General features: G+C 48.4%; 2 protein-coding genes across 3 annotated transcripts in view; both read left to right on the top strand.

Moving 5' to 3' along the window:
* Window positions 1-2,390, top strand: part of LOC308484480 (uncharacterized protein) — a 32,826-nt gene extending 30,436 nt beyond the window's left edge. Inside the window, exon 6 of the mRNA XM_081019471.1 lies at window positions 2,272-2,390. The gene's annotated coding sequence lies outside the window, so the exon portion shown is untranslated. The remainder of the gene's footprint in view (window positions 1-2,271) is intronic.
* A 3,707-nt stretch (window positions 2,391-6,097) lies between these two features.
* The window catches only part of SUPT5H (SPT5 homolog, DSIF elongation factor subunit), a 34,391-nt gene continuing 21,540 nt past the window's right edge, over window positions 6,098-18,948 (top strand). Inside the window, exons 1-10 of one of the 2 annotated variants that reach the window (XM_081018608.1) lie at window positions 6,098-6,244; window positions 10,957-11,057; window positions 12,732-12,891; window positions 13,011-13,076; window positions 13,932-13,943; window positions 16,105-16,174; window positions 17,373-17,441; window positions 17,565-17,630; window positions 17,854-17,884; window positions 17,977-18,045. In XM_081018608.1, the coding sequence (XP_080874734.1) occupies window positions 10,977-11,057; window positions 12,732-12,891; window positions 13,011-13,076; window positions 13,932-13,943; window positions 16,105-16,174; window positions 17,373-17,441; window positions 17,565-17,630; window positions 17,854-17,884; window positions 17,977-18,045 (624 nt within the window). In that variant the 5' untranslated portion in view covers window positions 6,098-6,244; window positions 10,957-10,976. The remainder of the gene's footprint in view (window positions 6,245-10,956; window positions 11,058-12,731; window positions 12,892-13,010; window positions 13,077-13,931; window positions 13,944-16,104; window positions 16,175-17,372; window positions 17,442-17,564; window positions 17,631-17,853; window positions 17,885-17,976; window positions 18,046-18,948) is intronic. The other variant, XM_081018609.1, reaches the window with a different exon arrangement.

The following is an 18,948-nucleotide window of genomic DNA, read 5'->3' as shown; positions in this document are numbered from 1 at the left end:
ATAATAATAATAATAATATTTATACCCCGCCCATCCGGCTGGGCTTCCCCGGCCACTCTGGGCGGCTTCCAAAAGAATATTAAACTACTATAATACATCAAACATTAAAAGCTTCACGAAACAGGGCTGCCTTCAGATGTCTTCTAAAAGCCTGGTAGTTGTTGTTCTCTTTGACATCTGGTGGGAGGGTGTTCCACAGGGAAGGCGCCACTACCGAGAAGGCCCTCAGCCTGGTTCCCTGTAACTTGGCTTCTTGCAATAAGATTGTCTTCCATGAAAATGGTCTTAACAGTGAGTCCGTAAGTGACTATGGAGGCCAATTCTGGATCCACACATCCTTCCACAGTGGGGACATTGGTTCATGGGCAGGAGTTGATCAGGATTTGCCAAGCGTGCCTTCCTCTTAGAACGTTTCTCCCTTGCGTCCTGAGTTTGAGTGTCTTCAAAGCCCAGGACACCTTTGGTCAAGGCTGTTCCCCAACTGGAGCGCTCGCAGGCCAGTGTTTCCCAATTGCTGGTGTTTATACTACATTTTTAAAGATTTGCCTTGAGACAGTCTTTAAACCTCTTTTGTTGACCGCCAGCATTACGCTTTCCCTTTTTAAGTTCGGAATAGAGTAGTTGCTTTGGAAGACGATCATCAGGCATCCGCACAACATGACCAGTCCAATGAAGTTGATGCTGAAGAATCATTGCTTCGACACTGGTGATCTTTGCTTCCGGTATTAGTTCGCCTGTCTTCCCAAGTGATGTGTAAATTTTTTCAGAGACACCATTGATGGAATCTTTCTAGGAATTGGAGATGATGTTTATAAGTGGTCCATGTTTCACAAGCATATAGTAAGGTTGGTGGTACAATAGCTTTGTAAACAAGCATTTTGGTTTCCCTGCGAATGTCCCGGTAGATTGGCGGGTAATGGCCAGATTCAGCTACTAGGAGTTTCTGGACTTTTGTTTCCATGCAGAAGATGTCTTGAACTTGGGGCTGTGCAAACTCTGCCCCCAAAGAATTAAAAAATTACGGAATTTCTACCCCCCACAGCCAAGCAAGCCCAGCGCATGTTAGTCACTTAAAGCAGATGCACGCAATAAAATTAACCAACAAAACATTAAACAGCATTAAAATCTTCAAGTGCACAATGGTTTACATAAGAAGGACAGGAAGGGGGAAGAGGAGGATGACATGGAGCTATGGGGGCTAAGACCGGGGAACAGAGGCTCAAAGAGATGGCGACTGCCTCCCGGGTGAAGGAACTAGGTGTGGAGGAAGAGGCCACAGGCAAATCAGGACGAATGATCTTCATTGTGTTACCACTCTGCAAAGGTAAAGGTAAAGGTAAAGGGACCCCTGACCATTAGGTCCAGTCGCAGACAACTCTGGGGTTGCGGCGCTCATCTCACTTTACTGGCCAAGGGAGCCGGCGTACAGCTTCTGGGTCATGTGGCCAGCAGGACTAAGCTGCTTCTGGCGAAATCAGAGCAGCGCATGGAAACGCCGTTTACCTTCCCGCTGGAGTGGTACCTATTTATCTACTCGCACTTTGACGTGCTTTCGAACTGCTAGGTTGGCAGGAATGGGAGCTCACCCTGTCACGGGGATTCAAACCGCTGACCTGATCGGCAAGTCCTAGGCTCTGTGGTTTAACCCACAGCATAATACCAGACATAGTCTGATGCCCGCATAAGTTTTGTGCAAGCAAATAAGGATGAATAAACAGGTCATCTGGGAAAGCACTGGGTTTTACAGAATCTGAATTCTGCACCACATTTGCCATTCTGACCAGTTCTGAACTGCCTTGAGATGCTTGCACAGAGCTGGTAAAAACAGGAAACTAAGCAGGGACCTAAAACGCTATGCAACTAAGCAGTTGGTGGAATACCAAGCATGTACAGTGGTACCTCGAGTTAAGAACTTAATTCGTTCTGGAGGTCTGTTCTTAACCTGAAACTGTTGTTGTTGTTAACCTGAGGTACCACTTTAGCTAATGGGGCCTCCTGCTGCCACCGCGTGATTTCTGTTCGCATCCTGAAGCAAAGTTCTTAACCCGAGGTACTATTTCTGGGTTAGCGGAGTCTGTAACCTGAAGCGTCTGTAACCCGAGGTGCCACTGTACTTCATGATCTTGGATGACCTTACCCTGTTTATGACCTCAAAATTCCACAGAATTGACCGAGATGGGGCATTGCACTTTTTCTCCGTTGCCGAGTAAACAGAACTGCCAGATGTTCCTCGTTAAAAACAGCTGCATCTTGCTCTGCTTCTCTTTTCAGGAGTTCCCCTTCATGTAGATTCCCTCCAGAGCTGAATTCTCCAGAGTGGACAAATCCCATCTGGCAGCTCCTTCCCCTGAGAAAATCTACAGCCGGAATGGGGACGTCCCCCTGAGAGTCCGATTTTTAAGGTTCACAAAACAAGACGTTGCCATCTGCATCTCCTCTTCCCTGTCTCTCCCTCATCAGCGAAACAAGACAGCCAGGGCATTCCTGCTGTTCAGAACTGTATCCCCTGGAGAAATCTCTATTCCTAAGGGCAATTTCTATTCCTGCCTCTGTACGGTTTTCTTTGTTTGTTTCTCCAGATGAAATATGACCCCCTGGGCTGGGAAAAGGTTGTCATCACTGAGACAGCCATTTCTTGGGTTCCAGCTATCCATCCCCTCAGCAGATACTGGGAGATTTATGTAGTGTAAGTGATGTATCAACAGAACAACACAGATAAAACAAGGACAGTCGGTCCTTGCCCCAAGAGCTCGCAGTCTAAATTTTGACAGCAGGGGAGACGATAACGAAAGACCAGAAAGTATGCAGGGAGGAAAGAGCTGGTGCAAAACACCACCGAGAAAGGCAGAGTGGAGTAGCGGTTAGTGTGTGGGAAGAAGACCAGGGATACCTGGAACGATATCCCTGCACCTTAAGCAACTCTCTTCTTCTCAACCTGAACTACCTTACAGGGTCGTTATGAGGATAGGATTTGAGCTCCTTTGGCAAAAAAGGCAGCATCAAAGCTGTTGTGTCCTCATCTCATCTTACCTGCATGGATCATGATCGTTTTCAAATTGATAAATGTCTTTTTTTCCTTTGTCATGTTCCAATAATAATAATAATATTAACAACTTTTATTTGTATCCTGCCCTCCCCAGCCGAAACCAGGCTCAGGGCAGCTAACATCAAATATATAACATTAATATAAAATCAAACAATAATTAAATTACCTCCTAAAAACAAGTCAGGATCAAATTAAAATCTAATTAAGTGGCTTTCAATACAAAATTGATAAGGATAAATTCTGGAGTGAGAGGCTACTCAACAGCCCAGCTCATCGGGGTGCAAGTCCCTCGTGGGTCCATGAGGACAGTAAAAGAAGGAAGTTCCAGTCAAGTAATTTGGAGCAAAACAGCGGTCAGTAGACCACGATCTTTATTGTTGCACAACAACTTCTCACAGGAGTTTTAAATTGCCCGCCCTGGAGTCCAAGACCACCCCCAGAAACATCATACATACATCACAGAAGGGGTGAGGCCCAAGACCACCCTCTTAATGCATCAGAGAAGGGGCGGAAATCTGGATGTCTTGATTCTTCCTGTCTGCCAGGTTACCTGATTGGATTACCTGGGCATCCTGGCCACTCTTTTGTTATGCTAACTACTCCATTCCTGAATCCAGGTGCCAGGTCCCAGGCTCACACCTTGTTCATATCTTAAATGTGCCCTTAAGACAGGATTTGTAAAAGAGACAATGGGGAGATTTCCCATTTCCTTCCACCGAAACATTTGAGGTCATTTTGGGAGAGAGAAAATGGTTTCAGGACTTTTTTGTGGCTTTCAGACATGTGGTTTACATATTGTATGTGTTTGCTTGGTATGTTTATGAACATCTAATATATATATGACTTTAAAATTCTTATAACAATTGTGGTAAGAATTTTAAGGTCTTAGATGTATAATAAATGTTCATAAATGTACCAACCAAGCACGTACATAGATCAGCACAGGAAAACCGACCTGAAACCATTTTTGATTCCCAAACTGACCAAATGTTTTCTCTTCAAGGTCAAAGGAAAATGGAAAAGCCTCCCCATTGTCTTTTCCTTCACAAATCCTGTCTTAAGGGTATGTCTGTCTGTGTTTGAATAGGGTGAGCCTGTGACCTGGCTCAGGAACTAAGTGTTTATCATTACAAAAGACTGGCCAGGCTCCCCAGGGTATCCAGTCAAGTAAGCATTAACAGGTAACCTACCAGACAAGAGATAAAACGATGACAGGAGATAAACAGCACACTCAGATTTCTGCTGTAGACCACCCTTTCTGTGATGTAGGTATGATGTGTCTGGGGGGTGGTCTTGGACTCCAGGGAGGGAATTCAAAATGTCTATATAAGGCCTTGTGTGCCATTGTTCTGGGTTCCTCCTCCCTCCTGTGTATGGTGAGCGAGGAACCCTGTTGCAACAGATCAATAAAACAGATCAAGCTTACTAGCTGCTTTGCTTCTCAATATTCTCTGGTTGGCCTCTGCTATTTTCTCCTACCAATAGGGAACCTACGTAAGGACTCTATATGGGCTCTTGGATACCCCATAAGGGGGAAAAGGGCAGATTTTTGTTTACAACACAATCACCTGAGAAGTAAAGATAGTCATTTATTTCAGGGGTGGGGAAACGTGTGGCTCTCAGGGACTGGTCGAGAAGTGTGCATGCGGAGAAGCAGGGGCTGGAGTCTGACTTGGGAGAGGGGGGTAGTGGTTTGTGGGCACTTGTACCAGCCAGGAGGCAAGATTCAGAGGCTGGGAAAGCTTCAGAGCTGGAGGGTGGAGCACAGTATGGGTCAGAAGAAAAGGAAGAAGAGGCAGGTCAGGGAAGTGAAGGGCTGGGCACTTCCCCACCCTCTCCTGCACCATTCTCCCTGAACCAGGAGAGGACTGAAAAGGGAGGAGCAGAGGAAGTTTGCACACAGGCGCAGTCTCCAGCTGTGTGCATGCAGCTCTTCAAGGGAAGGTACATAAAGCGGGGGGGAGGGGCCCCCTGTTGCTCCAACTGCTTCATACAGTGCAGACCTGGGAATAGCTGCCTAGGTAACCAGAGCTGTAGAAGAGACTGTAATTGTTATGCTTGATAATAAATACAGTGGTACCATGGTTTACGAACTGAATCCGTTCCAGAAGTCTGTTCTTAAACCAAGGTGTGCTTTCCCATATAACCTTACAGGAGTATAATACCATTTTTGAACCAACTTCAAGAGAAGGAGGATTGGTTTGAGAAAATATTGAATTATTTGGGCAGGTTTGAACAATTTAGGGTAAGTAAAATGTTAAAAAGTTAAATAAACCATATGGAGGGAGGAGTGTTAAGGTATATAGAATTGTACATGTGGTTGATTTGAATATGTTATTATTGATTATGTATACCCAATGTATCAGCCGCCTGGGGGTTTTCACTGTTTGTTTTCACTGTGTTTTGCTTGTTGGTAAAAATAATAATAATAATAATTTAAACAAAACCTTTAAAAAAATAACAAACAGAATAAACTCGGTATTACAAAAGAAAAATAAATAAATGGAAAATAGATGAATGAAACGGATGGTTCCTGCGGCCTGATCCCACCAGGCACGTCATTTACTCACGAGTAAGCCCACCTGAATTCAGCGGGGCGCCCCCTGGGGCAATGAATGGGCTGAGGAGCCTTGGCAGGCCCGCAATCCCGCGCGCAGCTACTGGGGAGTAAGCCCCATGCAACGCCATAGGGCTTACTTCCGAGTAGAACGGCCCGGGCTGCCCCTTTGGGGATCCCCTGCGCTCTCCCAACCACCTTTGACCCACATCCCAGCGCCGCCATTGGCCTTCCCCAACTCCGACGTCACACACCCCGCCGGCCAATCCCCTCCGGTTGCGCCCCAGACCGGGGAAGAAGCGACGAGCCGTAATTGGCCGAGCGCGATCACGTGACGGGGCGCCATTTTCCCCCCCCTCTCCTCCGCGTCGCCGCCAGCCGCTTAACACGTCACTGTTTCCCTTCCTCCGCCGGCACGTGACCCGGGCGGCCCAATCCCAATTTCCTCCGTGGCGCGTCTTCTCGCGAGATTTCCTCTCTCCACACCCCCCCCCCACACACCTTGTACGCGCGCGACGCGGTTTTGTTTTTGTTTTTCCGGTTCTCGTCGGCCGCCCGCGCCGGTTTTCCTGGCCCCCGGAGAGGCCCTGAGGCGGCGGCGGCAGGAGCGTCGGGAAGCGGGAGGCCTCCGGAGCAGCGCGGTGAGGGAGGAGGAGCAGGGAGGGGACGAGGCCCGCCTGCCGCCTCCCTCAGGGCTGGGCAAGGCCCGGGGCTGAGCGGGGCGGAGGAGGAGGCCTGGCTTCCCGGGCCCGTCGCGGGTCGGGGCCCCCAAGCGCCTTTGCAGGGGGAGGGAGGGGGTGGCTCGGCCTGCTCCGTGGTGGCTTCCCTCATGCGGAATCGCAGAATGGTCGGAGGGGGGTGGGTGGGAGGGGGCACCCCCAGAGGTCATCTAGCCCAACCCCGTGCCGCGCAATGTTGTGGTTTTGCTTTTGGGTTAGGTTTTTTTTTAAAAAGGTTGTGAACCACCCTGAGATTGTCGGGCGGAGGGGGGCGTACAAATTTTACTAGTAGCAGTAATAATAATAATAATTATAATGGGGTCGTACCTGGAAGAGAAAGGATCCCTTTCTTGTGGCTCTCGGTGGCTTTCTTGTTTTGTTTATTCCGCCGTTTTTGTTATACAGTGGTACCTCGGGTTACATACGCTTCAGGTTACAGACTCCGCTAACCCAGAAATGGCGCTTCAGGTTAAGAACTTTGCTTCAGGATGAGAACAGATATCGTGCTCCGGCGGCAGCAGGAGGCCGCATTAGCTAAAGTGGTGCTTCAGGTTAAGAACAGTTTCAGGTTAAGAACGGACCTCCGGAACGAATTAAGTACTTAACCCGAGGTACCACTGTAGTAGCAGTAATAATAATAATAGTAATGGGGTCATACCTGGAAGAGGAAGGGTCCCTTTCTTGTAGCTCTCGGTGGCTTTCTTGTTTTGTTTATTCCACCGTTGTTGTTGTTATATCAGGGTTAGAAACTGATATAGGAGAGCTAGGAGCTAAATGGCACCTTAATCCGAGGTTATGGGTGCAACAGCGGCATGTCTAGGCGCTCTTTTTTTGATAACAAGAATTCAAAGCTGAAAATGAATGAATCCTGCTGTTGTTGTTGTTTAGTCGTTTAGTCGTGTCCGACTCTTCGTGACCCCCTGGACCAGAGCACGCCAGGCCCTCCTGTCTTCCACTGCCTCCCGCAGTTTGGTCAAACTCATGCTGGTAGCTTCGAGAACACTGTCCCACCATCTCTTCCTCCGTCGTCCCCTTCTCCTTGTGCCCTCCATCTTTCCCAACACCAGGGTCTTTTCCAGGGAGTCTTCTCTTCTCCTGAGGTGGCCAAAGTCTTGGAGCCTCAGCTTCAGGATCTGTCCTTCCAGTGAGCACTCAAGGCTGATTTCCTTCAGAATGGAGAGGTTTGATCATCTTGCAGTCCATGGGACTCTCCAGAGTCTCCTCCAGCACCAGAATTCAAAAGCATCCATTCTTCGGCGATCAGCCTTCTTGATGGTCCAGCTCTCACTTCCATACATCACTACTGGGAAAACCATAGTAGTAGTGTGTTGTAGTAGCAGTAATAATAATAATAATAATAATAATAATGGGTTCATTCCTGGAAGGGGAAGGGTCCCTTTCTTGTGGCTCTCGGTGGCTTTCTTGTTTTGTTTTGTTGCCTTTATTCCGCCGTTGTTGTTGTTATATCAGTGTTAGAAACTGAGATAGGAAAGCTAGGAGCTGAATGGCACCTAAATGGGTGTAACAACAGAATGTCTAGGCGCACTTTTTTTTATAACAAGAATTCAAAGCAGAAAATGGATGAACTGCAGCTAAAATATTTTCATTTTCCACATGGTGTAGTCCTTCACCCGCACCCAATATCCTTAAGAAGAGGGTCTCTTCTCCAGTCTTGTAGCTGGAAGTGGGCAGGCAGAAAAAAAAGTTCTTTCATTCCACTCTGCAGTTTTAATCGGAAATCTTTAGGTTCAGTACTGTGCCCAGAGCTCAGAAACTGCATTAATGAAATTATCTGTTGCAAAATGCGCCTGGAACAATGGGAGTTTCCAACACTGAACTGTATGTCATAGAATTATAGAGTCGGAAGGGACCACAGGGATCATCAAGTCCAAACCCAATGCAATGGAGGAATCATTAGCCCAACACAGGGCTCAAACCCACCACCATGAGATGAACAGTCTCATGCTGTACTGATTGAGCAGTGTCAGTGTCATATATTTATTTATGCCTTTTCCCCTGACAAGGACTCAAGAAGGTGTGCAGGTTAAAAAAAAAGGAGAAAAACAGAACTGCCAAAGCATAAGGGGAGAATCATTAAAAGAATTAAGCATTGATTTCGATTTATATCCCATATTTTCGTGCTTAAGGGGCTCAAAGTGGTGCATGGTGTGGTGTCTAGAACATGGGTAGGCAAACTAAGGCCCAGGAGCTGGATCCGGCCCAGTTGCCTTCTCAATCCGGCCCACGGACGGTCCGGGAATCAGCGTGTTTTGACATGAGTAGAATGTGTCCTTTTATTTAACATGCATCTCTGGGTTATTTGTGGGGCACAGGAATTCATTCATTCCCCCCCCCCCAAAAAAAATATAGTCTGGCCCCCCACAAGGTCTGAGGGACAGAGGACCGGCCCCCTGCTGACCCTTGGTCTAGAATTAGGACCTGGGAGTGACCCTGGTTCAAGTCCTGCTGCCGCCACCCACGTATCACTAGGTGTGTGTCTCTCAGCCCAGCCTACCCTACATAGTTGTGGGGATTAAATGAGGACCAGGACTTAGGAGAGACCAGGATTTAAATCCACCCCGCTCAGCCACAGGGACGTTCAGCGGGTGTGACCTGGGGAGGGCAGTTGCTACCTCTCCAGCTCAGAGTGGTTGTTGTGAAGATTGAAGATTAAATGAGAGGGAGGGAGAAAATTGTTCACTGCCTTGATCTCCTTGGAGAATAAAAGGTGAGATAGTAAAGGGAAAGGGACCCCTGACCATTAGGTCCAGTTGCGGACGACTCTGGAGTTGCGGCGCTCATCTCGCTTTATTGGCCGAGGGAGTCAGCGTACAGCTTCCGGGTCATGTGGCCAGCATGACTAAGCCGCTTCTGGCGAACCAGAGTAGCGCACGGAAACACCATTTACCTTCCTGCCAGAGTGGTACCTATTTATCTACTTGCACTTTGACGTGCTTTCGAACTGCTAGGTTGGCAGGAGCTGGGACCAAGCAACGGGAGCTCACCCCGTCGCGGGGATTCGAACCGCCGACCTTCTGATCGGCAAGTCCTAGGCTCTGTGGTTTAACCCACAGCGCCACCCAGGTCCCAAACGTGGGATATCAACATAATAAATAAATACAATATACAGTTCTCAGGCAACCCCCCCCCCCACCATTCCCTAAAGCACACATTCACCATAAAGACACCCCAGTTTTGAAGAAGCTGAAGAATACTGGCTAGCTGTCTGACCCTGTACATGCTTATTCTTAAGCAGTGTTCAAAACTGGCCAGGTGCATTTTGCACCTGGTTATCGGCCACTTGTGACCAGGTGAAGATGTCTGGGCTTCTGGATGGTGCCTGACATCTCCACCATCTGGTGGTACATGCTTGGGGATCATTGGATCTTTACTCTTTTAACCCACTTAATACCACATCCTGTAGAATTCTATCAGTTATCTGTGCAGTCAGAATGAATTATGCAGCCTGAGTAGGAGCAGCGAGCAACATTAGAGTTAATTGTTGTAGCTTGTCTTCACTTACCCCACCCCCATGTCCTGCTCACCGTTGTGAAGAATATCCCTATGTTATGAATGGTCCGTGTCACCATTAAGAAAAAGAGGTAGGAATAAGCCAGTGTATATGTGGACTGTCCCAGACTTTTCTTCTTTAAGTTCTCAGAGTTCTTAAGCTAGCTCAAGGTTGTCATCTCAACTTGTTGTTGTTTAGTCGTGTCCGACTCTTCGTGACTCCCTGGACCAGAGCACGCCAGGCACTCCTGTCTTCCACTGCCTCCCACAGTTTGGTCAAACTCATGCTGGTAGCTTTGAGAACACTGTCCCACCAGCTCGTCCTCTGTCATCCCCTTCTCCTTGTGCCTTCTATCTTTCCCAAAGTCAGGGTCTTTTCCAGGGAGTCTTCTCTTCTCATGAGGCGGCCAAAGTATTGGAGCCTCAGCTTCACAATCTGTCCTTCCAGTGAGCACTCAGGGCTGATTTCCTTCAGAATGGAGATGTTTGATCTCCTTGCAGTCCATGGGCCTCTCAAGAGTCTCCTCCAGCACCAGAATTCAAAAGCATCCATTCTTCGGCGATCAGCCTTCTTTATGGTCCAGCTCTCACTTCCATACATCACTACGGGGAAAATCATAGCTAAAACCATAACTATACGGACCTTTGTTGGCAAGGTGATGTCATCTCAACTAGCCAGATATTTAACCGATAATCGATCACAGTCTGTCCTTTGAAAAATAAGACTTTAGAGCCGTCGTGCCCAAATATGGGAACTCGGCATTCCATTTCGGTGACTGACCTTGGTTTAAGGAGCCATATGGCACCTAGCTTATATCTGAGTTTCTGACGCAGCTGCAGATGTAAAGGAGAATTCGAGTTATGTGGCATCTGCATAATGCTGATTTTTGTCTTTCCATTCTCATCATGCAAATGCTCTTTGAGGCATATGATGTGGTCTTGTCCAGAGATACATTATTTTTGGTCCGAAGTTGTTCCTCGCATCGTTGATGAATCCTTATTATTTGCAGATGTTCGTGTTCTGCTAAACTTTATTCCTGTAGCGTGGGGATTAACTGGTGGGCAACAAAAATGGATTTTGCAAGCCCCTTATGGTGGCTAAGAGGCTTATGCTTTTTCTTCAGGGTAGAAAAGTGTTGCCGCAATGTCTGACAGCGAGGACAGCAACTTCTCTGAAGATGAGAGCGAGCGCAGCAGTGAGGCAGAAGAGGTGGAGGAGAACGAGGTGAGGTGGAGGAGAACATGCAGGCCAGCAGGTGTTTTGCACCTGCTTCAAGGAAGTGTGTCTTTGGCCTGAGTTGTGGAGAGGAGAGGCAGGCTCTTTATTTATTTGGCAGATTTGCAGCCTTCCTATCCACCATTTACGTCACCAAGGCATCTTGCAGACATGTAAAGCTGTTCACAGTCTCAGCAGGTAAGGAGATCCGTGTGGATCTTCCACCCTGGAACAGAGGAAGAAGCTCTTATACGCTTCACCTGACATGTCTTTTCGGGTTTTGGCTTCTCTTGAACTTGGGGCTGGGGCAGAGCACATTTTCTGTAAGCAATTTCATCTTCATAATAATAATAATAATAAATTTTATTTCTACCCCACCTTCCCCGGCCAGAGCCGGGCTCAGGGCGGCTAACACCAATACAATCACAATAAAAACATAATAGGAGGGGAAGCGGGGGAGGGGAAAAAAAAACCCAATTTAAAATACAGGTTAAAATGCAATTTAAAATGCAGCCTCATTTTAAAGTAGCTGACAAATCAAGATCATAAGGGGAGGGAAACTAGGGTCAGACCGAGTCCAAACCAAAGGCCAGGTGGAAAAGCTCTGTCTTGCAGGCCCTGCAGAAAGATGTCAAGTCCCGCAGGGCCCTAGTCTCTTGTGACAGAGCGTTCCACCAAGTCGGGGCCACTACTGAAAAGGCCCTGGCCCTAGTTGAGATCAATCTAACCACCTTGAGGCTCAGGACCTCCAAAGTGTTGTTATTTGTGGATCTTGAGGTCCTCCACGGGGCATAGCAGGAGAGGCGGTCCTGTAGGTGCGTGGGTCCTAGGCCGCAGAGTCAGCAGGGCAAACTGGGTTGTATCCGGCACTAGCCTTGCTCAGACCCACTGAAATGACTAAGTTAAATCTGTTAATTTCAATTGAGTAAATCATAGGATTGTAAATTTGGAGGGGACCCTAAGGGTCATCTTGTCCAACCCCCTGGAACGCAGCAATATCTATTCTAGCCTTTCTTTTCATTCCACATACCTCTTAGAGAAAAGCTTCTGTCTTTACCGTGAGGAGGCAGGTGTAAGGAACAACAAGAGGGCCAGTGTGGTGTAGCGGCAGACTAGGGAAACTAGGGTCCACATCCCCACTTGACCACGAAGCTTTCTGTGTGACCTTGGATCAGTCACTCAGAGGGTTGCTATGAGGATAGAATAGGGAGGAGAATGAAGTAAGCCGCCTTGAGGTTCTTAAAAATGTAATTAATCGTCGTCCTCATTCAGAGACTCCCCCAACCAGCTGTGTGCACCCAAGGGAGCTTTGGGCTTCTTTAACGAGAGAAACCATCCCTATGTACCAATCAAAGCATGCTTTAAACTGAGCCTAGTTCGCCAGCACATTGGAGGGTGCACAATCCCACAAGGAGCACAGGGGGGCTTGTGTTTGCCTAGCCTCTGGCTCTCAAGCCATATCCAAGGACTGAGCTTGGGCAGAAGTTCTCTAGAGACCCGGATATCTCCTCCTAAGTCTAAAAGCAGGTTGGGGTTAGGAATCGGGGCCTGTGGTTTCCATTTCCATGTAACCAAGCTGTTTGGTGCTGTTTCCCCTACCCCTAAGTAAAGCTGCTTTCTGTGGGCTTCAGCGTGAACCACCTGCGAGTCACAGGTTAAAGGTTCTCGTTCAATAACATGCAGGCTGAAGAGGAGCGTGTCAGTGTCGTAGGCAGCGAGAAGGAAGAAGTGGAGGAAGAGGAAGAAGAGGAGGAGGAAGAGTATGACGAAGAGGAGGAAGAGGACGATGATGACCGGCCTGCGAAGAAACCCAGACATGGCGGATTTATTTTAGATGAAGCTGGTAAAAAAACAAAAACGGACTCTTCTCCTCTGCCCCCTGCCCCAACCATAAGAGACATGTAATCTTTGACTCCTGGCTTATCGTGTGGACCTCGTCCCTTCCCTTTCTCTTCCTTCCAGATGTGGATGATGAGTATGAAGACGAAGACCAGTGGGAGGATGGTGCAGAAGACATCCTGGAGAAAGGTAAGGAGAACCCTTTTCGTGCAGATAATCTTGGATCTGGAGTAACTGGATGCCCGAGTGGTAACCAAGTAGGAGCATGCAAGCTTTGACGTCCCACAGAACCTTTCAGCAGAATTCCTGCTGCGGAGGAAGCAGGAAATTCCTCACTGGTGCTGAGTTCTCGAATGCTTGTGTGTAACCCCAAAGCAACCTAAAGAAGCCTGAGAAAACATAATCTGCTTTATTGAGCGTAATTAATTTTCTGGAATGTTTTCCCCTTTCCTGGTTATAAGTCAAATCCCTAAAACTGGAAATGCAACTGAATTTCTTTTCTTTTTTAAAAAAAAGGATTTCCTTTTCTGTTTTATTTCCTGCCAGAGCTGGAAACTCTTTTTCGTTTAAAATTCCCATGTTCATTTATTCTAATACGAGTTTCTCGCCATTTCTGGAAAGCACTTAAACCGATCAGACTTTTCTCCAAGAGTTGCGGATGACCGCGGGTTGTCACATTTGCGAAAGTGCTGTCGGTTGTGAAGGTGCGAAACGAGAGCGGCCAGCGGAGGGAGAGCTGCTTCTTAGGATCGGCGGCAGCCCCTGCCTCCCGGCCGTTGTCCCTCCCCCCCCCCCGAGGCTGCCCCTGCCTGTGGGTAGTGCTCCCTCTGCCTCCCCGCCCCCCCGGCCTGGTGGCTTCTCTCTTTTTGAGTTCTCGTGCATTTCATTCGCTTCTGCTTGGTTTGTGTGCCGCATCTTAATTTTGTTCCTTCCGCTTTTCTGTTCCCCATTCACCCTCACCCTGTGGTTGGTTTTGATGGTATTATTTGGCTCATACTGTCCGCCCTCCCACCACCACCACCACCACCACCTCTTCTTGAGCAGAGGAATTTGAAGGTAAGAACGGTTTTTGTTTTTATCCTCTTCATTCCAGCTCCTTTCCTCTTCACCAGCTGCCTTTGCTTCTCTGCTTCCTTTCAGCCAGGTGGGGTTCTGTGCGTGAGAGGGGGCGGGAGAGCATGCTCAGCACATGCCTAGTTGATGTGGCCACGCAGGGAACGGGCTTGTGCAGCCCCTGCCACTTGATCCCTTGTAGCTAAGTTCTCTGGTAGCGCAGTGGTCTTCTGAGCAGGAATGCTGTTCCAGTGGTCCCAAGTACCGTATTTTTCGCTCTGTAAGACACACTTTTCCCCTCCTAAAAAGTAAGGGGAAATGTGTGTGCGTCTTATGGAGCGAATGCAGGCTGCGCGGCTATCCCAGAAGCCAGAACAGGGAGAGGGAGAGCTGCGCAGCGCTCCATCTCCCTGTTCTGGCTTCGCCATGCGAAGCCTCCGCAGGGGCAGCAGGGAGCCTTCATCCCGCTGCCCTGCGGAGGCTTCGCGGGCTACCCCAGAAGCCAGAACAGTAAGAGGCTATCCCAGAAGCCAGATCCCTCTTGCTGTTCTGGCTTCTGGGATTCAGAATATTTTTTTTCTTGTTTTCCTCCTCCAAAAACTAGGTGTGTCTTATCGGCTGGTGCGTCCTATAGAGCAAAAAATACGGTAATTCAAGCACTGTCCCTTTCCTTCCGGGACCTGCCCAGGAGAACAGCCTGCAGGTGTCCGTAGATTTCTGTTGCAGTTTATTAGTCACTTGAGACATAGAATCATAGAATGGTGGAGAGTTGGAAGGGACCCCGAGGGTCATCCAGTCCAACCCCCTGCGATGCAGGAATCTCAACTCAAGCCTCCCTGAAAGATGGGCATACATCTGTCGATAAAGTGTACAAAATCTAAAAATCAGGAAAAGAACAATTATTTATTATTGTCTATTAAATTTCTATACCACTCATAATAATAATAATATTTCTTTATACCCTGCCCTCCCCAGCCAAGCCCGGGCTCAAGGTGGCTAACAACCAATTATACGAAAGTTGATTGAAATACAACTTAAAAACAAGGTTAAATACAACATTAAAACATTAAAATGCAGCCTCATCACAGGAGGAGAAAGGAAAAAAGAAAGAGGGGGAGGGAATCAAATTGACTCCAAGCCAAAGGCCAGGCGGAACAACTCTGTCTTACAGGCCCTGCAGAAAGAAATCAGATCCCGCAGGGCACTGGTCTCATGAGACAGAGCTTTCCACCAGGCCGGAGCCAGTGTTGAAAAGACCCTGGCTCTGGTTGAGGCTAATCTGACTTCCTTAGGGCCCGGGACCTCGAGGGTGTTGCTATTTATGGACCTTAAGGTCCTCCGTGGGGCACCCCGGGAGAGGCGGTCCCGTAGGTACGAGGATGATGAGGATCTTCATCTGAGGAGCACAGGGTGGTTTGCAATATAGAACACAAAAGTACATACCATAATAGCAAATAGAAACAATAACTTGCTACTGCCACCGCCCCCCAAGTTTAAAGGTCCACTCAGAGGCCTGGGAGAAGAGTGGGCATCTGCCAGGGCTTATTTGGCTGTGATTCATGGGTTGACCCTTGGAGGCCCTTACAAGTCTACGATTCTATGAGCCATTCTTCCAAGTGCCCATCAGAAGCATATAGCACACATTTCCCGTCTGTATCCAAAAGAATGTGTCTTCCTTTTCAGAAGACTGCTGCATAGAACAGGAAGGGGAAAACTTTGACCCTGCAGTGGACTGCAGTTGCCTTCATCCCTGGCCCGCTGACCATACTAGAGGACCACAGGTTCCTCATTTTTGGCATAGGACTCCTCACCCAGAAACAGGGTGGAACAGGCCATGGCTGCCAGTAGCTGCCCATGCATAGCAGGGGCCGTCCTGCGATATCTCAGCCTTAACGGCAGGTCCTTGGCTCCCTTAGCAGCGTTTGCAAGTCTCTCTCTCTTTTTCCTCCTTTCTCCTTTCCTCCTTTTATCTGGTCTTTCTTGGCAAGCACAGTGGGAGTTGTCAGAGAGCGTTGCAGGGTATCTCAGCTTGCAAACAGACCAGGCCCTGAAGCTGTTTGCAGTTCTGAAAAGTCTGTAGCTCTCGCCCATACACTTTGCCCAACAAAAAAACTCTTCTCTGCCTCTGCTGTTCAGCATTGCAAACGTCTGTTTCTTCTTCTAGCGTCCAATATTGACAATGTGGTTCTGGACGAGGATCGCTCTGGAGCACGGAGGCTGCAAAACTTGTGGAGGTAAATGGCATTGCATGCAGAGCAAAGCACAGAACAGGAGCAGCACAGGATTCTGGCAGGACTTTGTGTGTTTATTTTGAAAGCAGAATTGCCTGGTTTGGCTCTACTGAAATAAGTGTACAGTTGTATCTTATATGGGGGTTCAGTTACAAGGGTTCCACGTACACACAAAAATCGTATACAGTGGTATCCCGGGTTACAGATGCTTCAGGTTACAGACTCCGCTAACCCAGAAGTAGTACCTCTGGTTAAGCACTTTGCTTCAGGATGAGAACAGAAATCGTGCTCTGGCAGCGCGGCGGCAGCAGGAGGCCCCATTAGCTAAAGTGGCGCTTCAGGTTAAGAACAGTTTCAGGTTAAGAACGGACCTCTGGAACGAATTAAGTACCTAACCCGAGGTACCACTGTATATTCAAACTTTCGGAACTGTCCTGCAGCTAATGGATGGTGGCTTAAAAGCTCTCTGCCTTGCTTGCCTTTAACATGTGCAATTTCAACCAGCCTGCCTTCAGTCATATATGGTTAAAAACATGCAAGTTAAATTCACGTAAGATGCGATTGTATTGTACATTCGTACCTTGGTTGTCGAACAGCTTAGCTCTCGTACATTTTGGCTCCCAAACGTCTCAAACCTGGAAGTTCCTGCTCCAGTTTGCAAACTATTTTTGGAAGCTGAACGTCCGACAGGGCTTCCGCAGCTTCCGATTGGCTGCAGGAGCTTCCTGCAAGTTTGGGGATCTTTTGGAGCAGGAGCAAGGGAGTTTATGTGTTGGATTTGAGCTCCCCTTGACCCCAGGCAACACAGCTATTGACCAGGGGTGAGGGGAGTTGGTAGGCTGGAGGGCCACAGATTCCCCCTAAACCCTGTTTTCAGGTGTTCAAAGCTGGTCACTCATTGATTTCTTTTTCTGGTAAAGCCCTGCAAGAACCACCCTTCACCCTATGGTCCCAGGGCACATCACAAGAATTAAATTACAGTATTAAAACCACTTACAACCACAGCAATAAGGCGGCTCCTAAAATATACACCTCAGGGGTCAAGTGATTTGGCTGTTGCAGGTGACTGGGGTGGCGGTTGAGCTTTGGGCTTCCTGCCTTTGCCCGTCTGCTGCACCAGAACATGTGCAAAGTGCTTTGGCCTGGCTAATACGTCCCCTCTCACTTCACGCTTCTTGTTTCTCTCCCCCCCCCCCAACAGGGACCAAAGAGAGGAGGAGCTGGGCGAGTATTACATGAAGAAGTATGCCCAGTCTTCGGTGCGCGAGACGTGAGTATGCCGCTTTTATCCTGCCGGCGGTTCCCCGTTTCGAAACACTCCTGCTGGCCAGTTTCTTGGCCTTGTCCCTCCACCCTTGGACCTCTCAGACCTCCTCTCTCTCGGTTTCTCCAGGGTGTACGGCGGCTCTGATGAGCTTTCTGACGACATCACGCAGCAACAGCTACTTCCTGGAGTCAAGTAAGGACTTTCTGTTGTGAGCATTCTGTTCTCGCAGGAGCAGAAGATTTCGGTCTTGTGAGACTTAGCGGGATAGAGGCTGGGGGGGAATGACTCTGGACGTGAGAGCAGGACTGAGACGGCCCAGTTGAGAGGCCGCAGCCCTGGTGTTAAGTAGCGGGCGATGCTTACTTTGGCCATGGGGAGCTGACCTTGCGGTGTTTGTTCTCCCCTCCCCATCCAGGGATCCCAACCTCTGGACTGTGAAATGCAAGGTAAGCCCAGCAGGCGCAGAGAGGTTGCTTTTGCATTGCGTCTGCTACCTGACATCCTTTTTCATTCCAACCCTTCTCTCTCCCACTTCCAGATTGGAGAGGAGCGGGCCACAGCCATTGCGCTCATGAGGAAGTTCATTGCCTACCAGTTCACAGACACAGTAAGTGGGCTGGGAAGGGGGGAACAGAAGAAGACCTTGACACTTCACTTTTTCTACAGCGCTGCTCTTGCCATGGGGTTGTCCCTCTTGTTGCTCCTTGCCGCAAACGTTGGCTTGATGTGCCAAATAGCCGCCATAGATGGCTGCCACCAGGCCTTACCCTTCCCAGAATCCTCTGCCAGATGCAAAGGGCCGGGGAGTGAGTTGGGGGTCTTGCCTTTAATAATAATAATAATAATAGTAGTAGTAGTAGTAGTAGTAGTAAATTTTATTTATACCCTGCCCTCCCCAGCCAAGACCGGGCTCAGGGCAGCTAACAATCAATAATAAAAACAAGTTGATTAAAATACAACTTAAAAAACAAGATTCAAATACAACATTAAAATGCAGCCTCTTCACAGGAGGAGAAAGGAAAAAAGAAAGAGGGGGAGGGAATCAAATTGATTCTAAGCCAAAGGCCAGGTGGAACAACTCTGTCTTACAAGCCCTGCGGAAAGAAATCAGATCCCGCAGGGCCCTGGTCTCATGAGACAGAGTGTTCCACCAGGTTGGGGCCATCACTGAGAAGGCCCTGGCTCTGGTTGAGGCTAATCTGACTTCCTTAGGGCCCAGGACCTCTAGGGTGTTGCTATTTATGGATCTTAAGGTCCTCCGTGGGGCATACCGGGAGAGGCGGTCCCATAGGTACGAGGGTCCTAGGCCATGAAGGGCTTTAAAGGTCAAAACCAGCACCTTAAATCTGACCCTATGTTCCACCGGGAGCCAACTTTACAGTGAAGTATGAGAAAATAAGGATTTCTTCCCTGCCTCTCCTCATGAACCTTTAACACAATGGATTGGAGGAGGCAGTGGGCAAGATCCAAGGTTGGTGAGACCTTGAGAATTGCTCTTGAGAATTACTTA

Source organism: Podarcis pityusensis (assembly GCF_964106645.2).
Source record: "Podarcis pityusensis genome assembly, chromosome: 8".
Classification (NCBI taxonomy): Eukaryota; Metazoa; Chordata; class Lepidosauria; order Squamata; family Lacertidae; genus Podarcis; species Podarcis pityusensis.
This window is presented reverse-complemented; position numbering and strand designations above follow the sequence as displayed.